The sequence below is a fragment of the Geotrypetes seraphini genome, chromosome 12 (assembly GCF_902459505.1).
Source record: "Geotrypetes seraphini chromosome 12, aGeoSer1.1, whole genome shotgun sequence".
Lineage (NCBI taxonomy): Eukaryota > Metazoa > Chordata > Amphibia > Gymnophiona > Dermophiidae > Geotrypetes > Geotrypetes seraphini.
Genome location: NC_047095.1, coordinates 20748336 through 20763665, shown reverse-complemented (window position 1 = coordinate 20763665; position 15330 = coordinate 20748336). Strand labels below are relative to the sequence as shown.

The window sequence follows — 15330 nt, the reverse complement described above, 5'->3', positions numbered from 1 at the left end:
ATCTCGTATGTCTTCAGCGGGATGAGAAGCTCCTGCTCCCTCTTCATTGATATCTTCATAGTCAGGGACTGGTGCCCATGCAGAACTCACAACACTTTGGTCTTACAACATGGCTCTTGAGCGCTCGGCCTTGATGAAGCACAGTTATTCGGAGGTAGTTATCTCAACTCTTTTGTGCTCAAAGAAACCCTCTGCTATGGTTTTTTATGCCAAAGCCAGGAAGGCTTTCCAACAGTGGTATGCTAGGGATCAGGTGGAGCCTGAGAAGGCTCCCATTTTGGCTTTCCTTCTGGAGGGTTTAGCCAAAGGCTTTCCTTCTGGAGGATTTAGACAAAGGTCTGGCAGTGGCCTCCCTGACAGTTCAGGTTTCAGGCCTTTTATGTTTTTGAGTGCACAAAGGCACTCGCTTACTGCTCATCCAGATGTGACCAGGTTTATGAGGGGGGCGCTTCGTCTGCATTCTCCCTTGCGTCTTCCTTTCCCTTCATGGAATCTTAACATCGTTTTGCAGGGCCTTGGAGAGGCCCCTTTTGAACCACTGAAGGATGCTTCTCTTCTGGACCTAACGATCAAGACTGTCTTTTGGAGCTTCGGGCTCTTTTGTGCAGGGTACCCTTTCTCCGTATTGTGGATGCGGGCGTTTTCCTCTGTACTGTACCTTCCTTCTTGTTGAAAGTGGTCTCGGCCTTTCATGTCAACCAGGTTAGGTTGCCTGCACTTCATCCAACAGGTTCAGAGCGCAAGGATCAGATCTTACATAAATTGGATATCCAGAGGGTCTTGCTCCATTATTTGGAGAGGACTGTTGAGTTCAGGCTATCTGATCACCTTTTTGTAAGCTGCAGCTTTAATGGACAGCAACTTCAGCATTTGGAACCTAGGACAATACCAGACTTTACAGTCTATGGCCCAGAAATATCAAAGAAGAGACGAGTTAATCTAATCCTGTATTTTTTAATGAGTATAATAACTTATGGGCAGATTGGATGAACCATTCAGGTCTTACTCTGCTGTCATTTACTAAATTACTTTGTATGTTACTGTTTGTTAGTTTTTTAATTATTATTTAGTTGTTTTAATTTAGCCATAAGATGTCAGGCCTCCATAAAACTGGCCTCCATCCGCTTAAAGGTCTTTCTGACTGACCAGCACCAGATATATAGAGATATAGATATAGATATATGTGGAGGGGGGGGGGATGTGCCTTAGTGAGTGGATAGGAAGAGTGTGTGCTCCCTTTTTCCCTCACTGCTCCACTTCCTGTTTTTTGTTCACATACTGTTCAACACATTCATACTTCCTCCCATGACAGTGGTTCTCAACCCAGAGTTCAGGACATACCTAGCCAATCAGGTTTTCAGTATATAATGAATATGCATGTGGGAGATTTGCCTACAATGGAAGCAGTGCATACAAATTTATCTCATGCATATTTGTTGTGGATATCCTAAAGACCTGTCTGCCCAGGTGTGTTTGAAAACCTCTGTCTTATGACAATGCTTTGTTTGCTGTGGCCTACATTAGTACGGGATGTGCTCTTCAACCAGTAGAGGTTGGGATCCTACTGGCATTCCAACAGCTTGTGCCATCATGCAGGTTTCTCTTCTTCCAGCAGGGCTTGAAAACCTCGCTGGCATTGGGACCCATATCCTCTTGTTTGACTGTCTGCTGTCACTTCAGAGTATTCCTCCACATGTGTCAGAAGCATGAAGCTTATCTTAAGAAGCATATGATTCTGAAACTAAATTTAATGTGTGTGTTCAACTATAGCCAGAATTTCTATCCTTTTTTATGGTGTTGGCTCTTTCGAAGCTTGAGTGATTGAAACATTCTATAGGCCCTCTAGCAAGATTACTTCTGTTCTATGTGCCTTACTACAATCAGCCTAACAAGGACAAAATAGCTGATGTCTTAAGATTATATTTGGTTTTGTTTTAGGTTTGCACAAAGCTTGCCTGTTGCTATAGTACTCATCTTTCACAGTTAGTTTAGTTACAGAGAATCTCGGAACCAAGCACTGAATTTTGCTTCTGTACAAAGCTACAATTCTTCTCAACAAACTGACTGTACTTAAATAAGTGAGAAGTTCAGAGAGCTTGCAGCTTGGATGTATGCCCTACTGCCTTTCTTCTGAAAGTGACCCAGCTGCTTTTCCACGGCCTCTGACATTTTATTTTCTCTTGTGAAACATAAAAAGATGCCTTTGAAATTCCTTTTTGCACACAATTATTAAATTGTAGTGATAAAACCATAAGCTCTGAATTGTTTGCTCAGTTTATCCATAGTAAATGACAGCAGATAAAGTCTGCCCATTAGTTACATGCATTATAAATTCATGATTAAATTAAATTGTCATTTTTTCTTTGATATTTCTGGGCCATAGACCATAAAATCTACCCTGTACTGTCCTTAGGGTCCAACTACTGGAGTTGCCCTCAAAACTAACTCCAGCCCATTCAACCATCTCATTATTTCCAGATACATACTGTATAGTCTGCCTAGCAATAACTTCAAGTTCCAAATTACTAGACTTGCCATGCACCTCCTGATTGGTAAGGCCCGACTTTAGTGCAGGAAGAGGCGGTCGGAGCATACAGGAAATGATTTCCTTTACTCGCCGGCGCTCCAGCTGCTCTCTCCTGCCTCCAGTCTCCCCCACAAAAAACTGTATTCGCAGTTTTTGAATATCGGGGGAATACTGTACTGTCATACAAATACAAATTCTGCTGGCTCCTCCCCTCCCCCCCCTTTTTTTTTAAATTCCAAATATTCCCAACAAATCTAGCTAGTAGTTTCTGTGCTATAATCTCAACTGCACATTCAGAACTGGAAGTACAATTGCAATATAAAACAGAGGTAGTTAGCTCACAGTAGACCAATGCCATATCCAAAGCTGTGTTGTTTCCTCTTTGACTCCTTTTTTTTTTTTTTTAATCTTTACTCATTTCATATCTCAAAATCAAGTACAATAAATGATGTTTAACAATTGAACATTTTAAAACACTTGAATTCTTACATTTGATTGTATCATTCTAAAATATTGTACCCCCCTCATTTTATATATATATATATATATATATATATATATTTTATATATTGAACCCCCCTCATTTTATAATGATCTATTTATTTAATAATCAAATTTTCCCTCTCCCCACATGTCATATATTATAATCAGGGAAGAATATTTTTAATCTTTGCAATAATCTATCAATGGCCTCCACACATCCTGAAATTTGCTATAATTTCCATTTTATATATGTGGCATACAGAGTTCCACCAGAAACAGTAATTGAGTCTATTCCAGTTTTTCCAGTTGTACGTGATCTGTTAAATGGCAACCCCTGTTAAAATGAGCAATAATTTTTTATTATTATTAGAGGAAATTTGTTTCTTTGCCTTCATTTCCATGCCAAATTATACTGTGTCATATGATAATGCCGCATGATTTTCTAAAAGGCAATTAATTTGGTTCCAAATTGATTTCCAAAATTCTAGTATATATGGACAATAGAATAACAAGTGATCTAAAGTCCCTGCTTCAAGATGGCAATGCCAGCATCTATCAGATTTAGAGCTATCTAATTTTTTTTAAACGAACAGGGGTCCAGAAAGCTCTATGTAGTAAGAAAAACCACGTTTGTGTTTGCTCCAATACACTGTTTTCTTACAGTTTTATATTTTTGGAATGAAATCTGTCTTTCATGTATTTTAGTTTAGCTCACACCTTTTGAGTAGTAGCTCAGTGTGTGTTACCTTCAGTTATACTAAATATTGTCCCTGTTGGGCTTACATATTCTAAGGGGGGCAATGCAATAAAGTGACGCTTAGAGGTAGGTGCCACCTATGTGCATTTGAGGCGCCATCAACTGACAGTTAAGCACCTATGTACGCTAGGCATGGAGGAGTGGCCTGGTGGTTAGAACTGCTGCCTCGGCACCCTGAGGTTGTGAGTTCAATTAAGTCACTTAACCCTCCATTGTCTCAGGTACCACAGTTAGATTGAGAGCCTGCCAGGACAGATAGGGAAAATACTTAAGAGTACTTGATTGCTATCCGTTTTATTGTAAACCCCTTTGGGTGAATTTCTTCATGAAAAGGCAGTTAATAAATTCCAATAAATAGATGCTACCTTATAGAACAGTGGTCTCCAACTCAAACCCTTTGCAGGGCCACATTTTGGATTTGTAGGTACTTGGGGGGGCCTCAGAAAAAAAATAGTTAATGTCTTAATAAAGAAATGACAATTTTACATGAGGTAAAACTCTTTATAGTTTATAAATCTTTCCTTTTGGTTAAGTCTAAAGAGATATATGATCAAGAAACTGTTTTATTTTACTTTTGTGATTATGATAAACATACCGAGGGCCTCAAAATAGTACCTGGGCCATGAGTTTGAGACCACTGTTCTAGAATAACACCTAAGTGTCATCCAAGGCTAGACAAATGCTGGGTTGCATCCGGAGAAGCTTTGCCAGCCGAAAGCCCGAGGTGGTAATGCCGCTGTATAGGTCCATGGTGAGACTATCTGGAATACTGTGTACAATTTTGGAAGCCACACTATCGGAAGGATGTGCTAAGAATGGAATCGGTTCAACAATTGGCCACCAAGATGGTCTCAGGGCTCGGTAAGTTGCACCTTTATTCTCTCGAGGAACGCAGAGAGAGGGGTGACATGATAGAGACGTTCAAATACGTTACTGGCCATTTTGAGGTGGAAGAAGACATTTTCTTCTTACAAGCCCTACGGCGACAAGAGGGCATCCGCTAAAAATCAGGGGCGGGAAATTCCATAGTGACACTAGGAAGTACTTCTTCACCGAAAGGGTGGTTGACCGTTGGAATGATCTTCCACTTCAGGTAGTTGAGGCCAGTAACGTGACTGACTTTAAGAACAAATGAGATCAACACGTGGGCTCACTTCAAAGAAGAACTTAGAGGGGAGGGTTATCTGAGTGGGCAAACTTGTTGGGCCGAAGGCCCTTTTCTGCCGTCATATTCTATTACATTACATTACATTAGTGATTTCTATTCCACCTGTGCCTTGCGGTTCTAAGCGGATTACAAATTAGAAGATATCTGGACATTTCCAGGAGAATTATAAAACAAAGAAGCAAGTATATTACAGGTTACATTTCCAGGAGAATTATAAAACAAAGAAGCAAGTAAATTACTGGTTACAGTAGAGAATAACAACACATTCAGGTTACAGAAGAGAATTACATAACGTTGAAGGAAGCAGTTTTCTGATTACAGATGGTGGCTGCTTATTTAGGTTTCTGAATATATATTGGTGATAAGGTTTGAAGAATTGATTAGGTGTTACTATAGGGGTGGTATTCACGAAGGAATCTGCTATGTTTCTATAATGCCTAAATGCAAGGGGGTTTACACATGGTGGAGCATCGGTAGGCATGTAACATATAGAATACTATAAACTATGTGCATCATTTGGTGCATCTAGGCACTTCTACATACACTTGTCATTTATATGGCGTAAGATGGACATGCCAATGCGACCCTTGTGCTAATTTTCAATAATGGAATCTTGGGACCAAGATGCTGTATAGAATTGATGCTAAGTGCCCAGCCTTGGAATGTCTAGACTGGGGGTGCCAATTTATAGAATTGCCCTTTTAAGTTTGTACCTGAGACGGAGGAGGGTTAAATGATTTGCCTCACCAATTCTAGTCTTCATCCAGTATCCTGGACCCCACCTTTCAGTTTTACTACTTATTAGGTAACTTTGTTTGTTTGTTTGTTTATTTATTTTATTTATAATCCACTTTTATCAAAGTGGAGTACAATAAAACCCCCACAATAAAATTGACTTGCTACATAAACATACCATCATAAAACAGGAACAAAAAATTCCATACAGTCATAAGAACCAATATCATAAAAAACAAAATTGTTATACAATCATCAGTTGTTCTTTTCAATAACATACATCATTAATTGAACAACTGTGTAGCTCTGTCATAACTTAATTTAAATGAAATCCTCCTTTCCAAACCTGATCACGAAGCAAATTATACACAGATACAGTAGGTATGTCTGAGGGCTAAATTGACTAACATACGTTAACATGTGTTCCACATCAACACACATTATTGTGATCAATGCATTTACTAAATAGACATTAATGTGTGCTTAGTGCCGTGTGACCCATAGACATAAAATAGGTCACATAGAGGGGCATAATTTAAAAAAACTTCTAAGTCCCCTTTTGGCCTAAGGCCTTAAACGTTGAAAGTAGAAGCAGGGAAAATGTCCATTATCAAAAAAAAGTCCAAAAGGGCGGGGCCTTAGGTTACTGGGCCTATTCAAGGTTAGCCATTCAAGGGATGGCTGGCCTGCTGGATGGACAGGCTTGCCACCCGTCCGTCCGGCCAACGATTTTAAGGTATGGAGGGGTCTCACGGGTCAGTGGGGGGGGCCGATCGTGAGTTCGGAGGGCGATCGTGGGAGGAGGGTGCGTCGAGGGCAGGAGGGCTTTGGATCGCTCCTGCCCGTATTTTAGTGGGGGTGGGGGATTTGCCTGGGCAGGAGGGCTTGGGCTCCCTCCTGCCCGATCTTGTAGGGGGGGTCGTGTGGCCAGGAGGGCTTGGGCTCCCTCCTGGCCCCATCGTAATCAGTGGGGGAGGGGTAGAGGGGGTTCGGAATCGCCGGGGCAAAAGGTCTTGGGCTCCCTCTTGCCCCGATTGTAGTCGGGGGTTCGCAGTGTCGCTGGGCAGGAGGGCTTGGGCTCTCTCCTGCCCGGATCGAGTCGCGGGGGAGGGCTGATCGCTGCAGGAGAGATGGTTAATCTCTCCTGCCGCGATGGTGATCACCCACCCCCTTCTGAACCGCGGCACTTCGGGGTGAGGATATATTGTGTGGATTTAGTTTTCTTATGATGCAGTGATCTTTGCTGTTGATGCTCGTTTTAATACTGTCAAGAGTAAACAGGGATTAGGAAAACATTGCTTCTAATATTTGTAATGATTGACTGCAAGCCAAAATGTTTATAACCAGTTAGCAAGTTAGTTTATAACCCGGGATGGTAGGCAAGGAAAAGGAATGCAGGGTCTGACCTTGATCAGATGAATTTCCTGGTATTTTGTAATAGTGCATTAAGGTTACTCATGACGAAAAGAAAGAGCCAATGGGTCGTATCCAACAAATTTATCTCTAGGCACAGAATGGCCTACTGAGCAATAGTTATGAGACTACATGGGACACTATGCAGAAAGATCCCAAAGTGGCAAATATAACTTATTGATCCATGATTGTATGCATGTACTGTATAAAGGTTGCAAATCTTAACAGTTTTTTAGGTTCTGCTAAAATAAATTTGGCAGAGTATACACAGCTTAAATCTAGAATTGTTTTATAACGTGCATATTTATTTAATTCTTTGATTTCAGAATGCATACATTGCAACAGTTATTAATGGAACAAGTTTTTGTACCTCTGCTAAGGAAGCTTTTCATATTTCATCAAGGAATTCACGTAATGTTACATCCCTTAATTGCTTTGGAGACTTCCTAATTTTTCTAGGAATGGTAAGTAAAAATTGTGAATCATTTTATGCAGTGGACAAGCATCAAATGCTGAAGAAACTTTTATATTATTAAACCCAAACTGAAAAGGGGCACATTCCTACATCTGTTGAACCACTCATTCATTTAAAAATCATAATAGAAACATTAAGGGGCTCTTTTACCAAGGACCTTTGATGCACAGTCAGCACACAAACACATTAAAGCATTTTACAATATATTTTTCTATTCTCACATGCTAAAACATCTATGCTATAATTTTTAAGAATTTTCTCTGATGGGGCGTGGCATGGGTAGAGCTTGGAAGCGTTATGATTAGCGAATGCTACCTGGCTTGCACAGAGTTAAAGCAGGAGCACTTAGGAAACAGCCCCCCCTCACCCCCATGTTTAACTTTCTTCAGGTGGCATGCACTGATGGAAACAGCACATTACCTGCAAATAACAAAAAAGAAAAAGCCCTCAAAAAGCACCACATTAAATTTGGATATGTTGGGGCTCATTTTCAAAAAAACATGGACATCCAAAAGATGGCTTAAAAACCAGCACTTGGACGTCATTCTGGTCATTTTGTTTTTGGTGCATCTAAGGGCTCCTTTTGCTAAGGTGCGCTAGCATTTTTAGCGCACACACAAGATTAACGCTTGCTAGCTGAAAAATTACCGCCTGCTTAAAAGGAGGCGGTAGCGGCTAGCGCACGCGCGCCTTTGTAAAAGAAGCCCTAAATCTTAAGGGAGTGTGTTAGAGGCATGTTTTGAACGGGCTTATCACTTGGACATTTTACAGCGATAAACATATCCATGGCACAATTTGCAAAATTCAAAACAAAAATGGAATTAAACTCAAATAGACTATAACTTATTTAGAAAAATATAAATGTCTCTCAATCACAAATAAACAAATAGGTCATCTGTGGAAAGGAAGCAGGACCTCAGACCATATCACTGTGTCTCATGCCAGCCAGTGGCCGTTCAGCCAATACAGGTTGTGGTTTTTAATCATCGGGCCTCTTCCACCACCTCCAATGCATGTGCAACATTCAGCAGTATATTAAATATTGTGTAAAAACAGCAATTCATCTATTTGATTGTTTAAATATTGAAAATTGTGTGTGTGTGTATATATATATATATATATATTTATATTTTTAAAAAAACCACTTATCTTAGTGGTTACAGGAACTGATTGTTTATTTGTGATTGAGAGACGTTTATATTTTTCTAAATAAGTTATAGTCTATTTGAGTTTAACTCCATTTTTGTTTTGAATTTTGCTATTTTGGGTAGTGGAATTTTGAACTATCGTTTTTGTGTTTTGTTACTGACATGGAAAAATTTGGACATTTTGGGCTAGACCTGTTTGATACCCTCTTACCCCCCACCCCCCAATTTCTGCATGAAACAGTACCTATCTGTCTCTATGGCAGCTGCAGATATTATGCCCAGTCCTAATAAAGCTGCAAGCAGGTCGCTGGAGTAGCCTGGTGGGCAGTGCAGTGAACTGCAGAGAAGGGGACCCAGGCCTATATGCCACCTTAACTAGTACACTTGTGGTAGAAAGTGTGAGCCCACCAAAAACTGACTGTACTGCCATATAGGTGACACTTGCAGGTATAAGGGCTATTGGGGTGGTATACAGGTAGGTACAGTAGGTTTTGGGTGAGTTTTGAAGGGCTCACTATATAATATATGGGGGTTATGGCGAGATATATACAGTGGTGCCTCACACAACGAACTTAATTTGTTCCAGGAGCAAGTTTGTTATGCGAAAAGTTCGTTATGTGAAACGCGTTTTCCCATAACAATACATGTTAAAAAAAATAATTCGTTCTGTAGCATAAAATATGCTAAGATGACATAAAAAAAGATACATTTTTGGTTATTATTTTTATTTAGATACATCTAAAAACATAATTGTTTTTTAAAACAACACACATTTTTTAAATTTAAAGACAGACTAAGTAGAGTCTAATTTTACAGTGAGAGAGGGCAGAGTCTCAGCGGCAAAAACTGGGACTTAACTGTTCATTTTTTTTTTTTTTTTCTACCGTGTTTCCCCGATGATAAGGCAGGGCCTCAAATAAGACAGCCCCCCCTTTTTAGAAAAAAATGTAAAATAAGGCACCCCCCCGCAAATAAGCCACCCACCGATACCTGCGCTTACCCGAATCGGGTGGTACGGTGGGTGACTCCGTGTGGTCCCTGGCACCCCCGACACGATCGGGGCAAGAGGGAGCTCAAGCCCTCTTGCCCCCCCGACTCCCCGACACGATCGGGGCAAGAGGGAGCTCAAGCCCTCTTGCCCCCCCGACTCCCCGACACGATCGGGGCAAGAGGGAGCTCAAGCCCTCTTGCCCCCCCGACTCCCCGACAAGATCGGGGCAAAAGGGAGCTCAAGCCCTCTTGCCCCCCCGCCTCCCCGACAAGATCGGGGCAAAAGGGAGCTCAAGCCCTCTTGCCCCCCCGACTCCCCGACACGATCGGGGCAAAAGGGAGCCCAAGCCCTCTTGCCCCGCCGATTCCCCAACTCCCCGACAGTATCGGGCCAGGAGGGAGCCCAAGTCCTCCTGGCCACGGCGACCCCCTAACCCCACCCTGCACTACATTACGGGCAGGAGGGATCCCAGGCCCTCCTGCCCTCGACGCAAACCCCCCTCCCCCCAACGACTGCCCCCCCAGCCGACCCGCGAACCCCCTGGCCGACCCCCACGACACCCCCAACCCCCTTCCCCGTACCTTTCTGTAGTTGGCCGGACAGACGGGAGCCAAACCCGCCTGTCCGGCAGGCAGCCAACGACGGAATGAGGCCGGATTGGCCCATCCATCCCAAAGCTCCGCCTACTGGTGGGGCCTAAGGCGCCTGGGCCAATCAGAATAGGCCCGGGAGCCTTAGGTCCCTCCTGGGGGCAGGGCCTGAGGCACATGGGCCCAACCCGACCATGTGCCTCAGGCCCTGCCCCCAGGAGGGACCTAAGGCTCCCGGGCCTATTCTGATTGGCCCAGGCGCCTTAGGCCCCACCAGTAGGCGGAGCTTTGGGACGGATGGGCCAATCCGGCCTCATTCCGTCGTTGGCTGCCTGCCGGACAGGCGGGTTTGGCTCCCGTCTGTCCGGCCAACTACAGAAAGGTACGGGGAAGGGGGTTGGGGGTGTCGTGGGGGTCGGCCAGGGGGGTCGCGGGTCGGCTGGGGGGGCGATCGGAGGTTCTTGGGGGGGGCGGTCGTTGGGGGGAGGGGGGGTTTGCGTCGAGGGCAGGAGGGCCTGGGATCCCTCCTGCCCGTAATGTAGTGCAGGGTGGGGTTAGGGGGTCACCGTGGCCAGGAGGACTTGGGCTCCCTCCTGGCCCGATATTGTCGGGGAGTTGGGGAATCGGCGGGGCAAGAGGGCTTGGGCTCCCTTTTGCCCCGATCGTGTCGGGGAGTCGGGGGGGCAAGAGGGCTTGAGCTCCCTTTTGCCCCGATCGTGTCGGGGAGTCGGGGGGGCAAGAGGGCTTGAGCTCCCTCTTGCCCCGATCGTATCGGGGAGTCGGGGGGGCAAGAGGGCTTGAGCTCCTTCTTGCCCCGATCGTGTCGGGGAGTCGGGGGGGCAAGAGGGAGCCAGGCGGAGAGAGGGCAGTTAAGCGCAGTGCCTGCGCGGAAGGATGCAGCTCGGGCGACTTCGTTGTGTGAAACGAAGTTCGTTGTACGAATCAAGACATAAAGTTCGTTGTGCGCAGCGTGCGCTGTGCGAGGCGTCCGTTGTGTGAGGCACCACTGTACCTGGCACTCTTAATGTAATGTTCACAACAGTACCTTCCCAAGGTGCCCCACTGCTCTGCTGGTATGTCCATTAAAAATGCTAGTTCCTTCTACATGCAAATAGCTTGTTTCAGATGGGGGTTTTTTCACGATAGCTAAACAAAACTTCTACCTGGGCCATTAAAAAAAAGATAGATGTCTTGCAGGTTTGAAAATGGACATTTTCTCTACCTTATTTTTGGACGTTTTTCTCAAAACATCTAAAGTTAGACTTAGACGTCCTATAGAAAATGCCCCTCAGTGAGTACTAAAGTCATATATTAAATCTAGATTTTATTGCACTTTAGTAAAAGAGCCCCTAAGTTAGCCCATCACATTTGTTTCTACTTTATCTGAACCAGTTGCTTCTATAAAATATCATATGCTTATTAAATATTTATACCACCAAATAAGGACATGCCTTCATTTAGGTCACATCGCACAGTGAAACTTTGGGAAGTTTCATCCTTTTCAAGGTTGTTCTTAACTAATATAATTGTAAGGATAGATGAAAGGCCAATGAAGTTGATTAATGTCTCTTCTGTGGGTTTTTTTCCCCAGGTATTTGTAGTATGTTTTACAGTTTTTGGAGGACTTATGGCATTTAATTATCACCGTGAACTGCACGTATGGGTAGTTCCTTTGCTACTAGTTGCCTTTTTTGCCTACATCGTAGCTCATGGCTTTTTATCAGTGTTTGAAATGGTCATAAACACCCTATTTCTCTGCTATGCCATTGATACGGAAACCAATGATGGTTCTTTGGAGAAGCCATACTTCATGGATCAAGACTTAATGGTAAATGTCAAGAGCTTTGGCTGTATTTGTAATGGTAAAATGTGGTACTATAACTTATTCTGGCTAGACATAGAAAACATAGAAATTGACGGCTGATAAGGGCCACAGCCCATCCAGTCTGCCCGCCCTAATGACCCTCCACTGCCTTTACTTTGTGAATAGATCTCACGTGTCGATCCCATTTGGCCTTAACACTGTAAGTTCTTCCTTGAATGCTCACAAGTACCAAGTCAGTAATTTCTCCATCTGATGTCAACTTCAATTTAGAAACATGATGGCAGATAAAGGCCAAATGGCCCATCTCGTTTGCTCATCTACAGTAACCATTACCTCTTCCTCTCTCTTAAGAGATCTCACACCTTCTTGAATCCAGACGCCATCATGTTTCTATGTTTCTAAATTGAATAACATCAGATGGAAATTTACTGACATGGTACTTGTGAGCATTCATAGAAACCACTATGAACTGCTGGTTAGGCGATATATAAAAATAAATTATTATTATTATTATTATTATAAAGGCCAAATGGCCCATCTAGTATGCCCATCCGCAGAACTTACAGTAACTTTGTTTTCAGTGTATTTGATATACCACAAAATAAAAACGGGAGTTTAACCTAAGCAGTTTACAATAAAATCAAGGGGTGAGCACGATGCTCAGGGTGGTGGAAATAAATTTTTAAAAATAATGAGATAATGACATCAAGTACAGAAACATAATATGTAACATGACCAACAGAATACAAAAGGATTGGAAGATCAGGTATGATTACAATTTTTATTTGAAGGAAAAAGATGGGAAGGGAAAACACAAAAGGGAAGCGGTGCCATCACATTACCAATGCAGATCTGATTCTTGTGCTCATTCATCCTCAGTCTTATGAGCATATAGATTCTCCCAACATCAGTCAAAGAGCATAGTTGCATAATTATGTAAATGTATATCATTTATATCAATTTGTGCACAGTCAGTACTGCATTTTTTTCATGCTACTTTATGGCTGCTTTTTTTAATGCAAGAATGCTTTCATCAAAAATTGATGTTTTGGGCTTTTTATTTTAAGGTTTTTCTAAAGTAAGCTTTAAAGTAAAGTGTCACATTTATAAAATGGAAAGAACTAGCTGTTCAAAAAGGGTATTTTAAAAAAATTTCAGGATGTGTGGGGACCATTAATAAATTATTGTAATGAATAGATATCATTTTTCCCTGTTTAACAGAAATGAGGGTGGGGGGGTGGTTTGATTTTCATTATTTGATATGAAGGGAAGGACAGAATTTATTATATTATATTATATATATTTGATATTAGTACGGTGGGAGGGATGGGGATAAATCTTATTTAAGGAGAAATTTGTGGAATTTCAAGTGATGTATTAATTTAATTGTTGATATTTTCTGTGCACTTGATGTAAAATATAAAATGAATAAAGAATTAAAAGAAAGAAAAACAAATTGAGTACATCATGTGCATACACAGAGCAGCAAATGCCAATGCGATAAGAGGAAACAAGGCCTGCTGATGTAATTGTCTTTACTTTGTTTACAAGACATGCTCTTATCATTCATACAAACAGAAACCGCATGCTAGGACATCATTATCAGGACTATAGGATAGCGTGATCTGTACAAGCTAAGCAGCGTATCAAGTTTTAATAAAAACATCATTTATGTGTAAAATTTAGTAGGGAGGTAATGCACTGCAATCCAAATCACAGCTGGAACTAAAGGAAACCTGCAGTTAACTATATTTATTGTTTTTCTTTAATAGATTCTACTGAATGAAACTAACAAGGGAACAGAGAAAATAAAAATAAGAGAAAGTCCACAGCAGCAGGATGATAGCACTGAACTTCAACCCATAGTACAATCAGAATGAAACATCTGATCAAAAGAGGAAGCCATTGTTCTGATACAAGCATGTATATATTATCCAAATTATGTGATTTTTTATTTATTATTTTTTATAATTTTAATATGTGATTTAAGTGTGGGGGTGGGGGGGGAAAGAGTTCAGTCATGAATTGTCCATTTTCTACACCCTTGTCACATATAAGAGGTATTGATCTTGTATATTGAGAAAGTATTGAGATCTTTTTTGTCTAAAAAATCTCATTTCAATAGTATATGCTTTAAAAGTATTTCTAAAGCAGTGCCAGAGTTATGCTGTCTCTCAAACATTCTTTTTCCAGTCAGTGGTAATATAAATTGCACAAAAATCTGCAGCTTGAGTTAAATCTTATAAATATGAAGACGTTGTCTAGGACTGTGGCTGAAACCAACACAAAGCAGCTCTGTTTTCTATGATGAACTACCAAACCTGAAGAGCTTCTTGTTTGGCTATTGCTCTAGCATGGATTTCAGAATTTTATTTGGAAATATATATAATCTCATATATAGCCCTTAGTTTAAGAGTATCCCTATGCCATACCTGTGGGAATGCTATTTTACCAAAGAAGGCTGTTTACCTGTTGCACTTCTGTATGGTTGGATCAGATGTAAATATCTGCCTGAAAGGGGAACTGTAAACTGAGAGATCTGACACCCTCCCTCACTCCCATTACCTGATCTTTTCAGCAAGAAAACTCCTACCCCATTCTCTGTCCACCCCCACCCACCTTTCAGATCCCTAGCTCAAGAATACCTGATGGCCCCTGATGCAAGAAGTCTCCCTTCCCTTTCCTAATCCCAACTCCTGCCCTAGAATCTAGGATAAACAGTTCTCCTACTGCCCATGTTCTAGTTATAGCTACAGATCACAGCTGCTGTGTGAAGGCTGCTTGCTAACCCCTTAGTTTAGTACCAGTTGAAAGGACAGCTAGCTATTCGCTGTGGACTGTTGCACCATACTCATGACTTCATCAATCTCTAACAAAGTTCTCTTCAAACATTAACCCAACTTATTTAAAACACATCTGCTTTAAGTGGAAGTAAAAACAAATTTCTAAGCTGCCATGCTCTTCTGGATATTACAAGAGTTACATACAAAATGGCATTAAAAAAGTTTCATAAATTACTGTTAAAAATTTAGTATTCTGTGTAGACAATTGGCAATAGAATTGGCTTCATAATGATGTTTGGGCAGGTTTAGAACATAGTAGATTCTACTATGATCAGGATACCACATCAGGACAATTACTGGGGGAGGGGGGAGAATAATAATAGCTTTAATTATATCTCATCGTACCTTTTCAGTTCAAGATGTTATACATCAGGG

At 41.8% G+C, this 15330-nt stretch overlaps 1 protein-coding gene across 7 annotated transcripts in view; it reads left to right on the top strand.

Annotated features, from left to right (window-relative positions):
- The window catches only part of SLC44A3 (solute carrier family 44 member 3), a 125514-nt gene extending 110431 nt beyond the window's left edge, over positions 1-15083 (top strand). For all 7 annotated transcript variants that reach the window (XM_033916298.1, XM_033916300.1, XM_033916299.1 and 4 more), the window contains 3 exons: positions 7410-7547; positions 11879-12115; positions 13885-15083. In XM_033916298.1, the coding sequence (XP_033772189.1) occupies positions 7410-7547; positions 11879-12115; positions 13885-13992 (483 nt within the window). In that variant the 3' untranslated portion in view covers positions 13993-15083. The remainder of the gene's footprint in view (positions 1-7409; positions 7548-11878; positions 12116-13884) is intronic.
- The last annotated feature ends 247 nt before the right edge of the window (positions 15084-15330 follow it).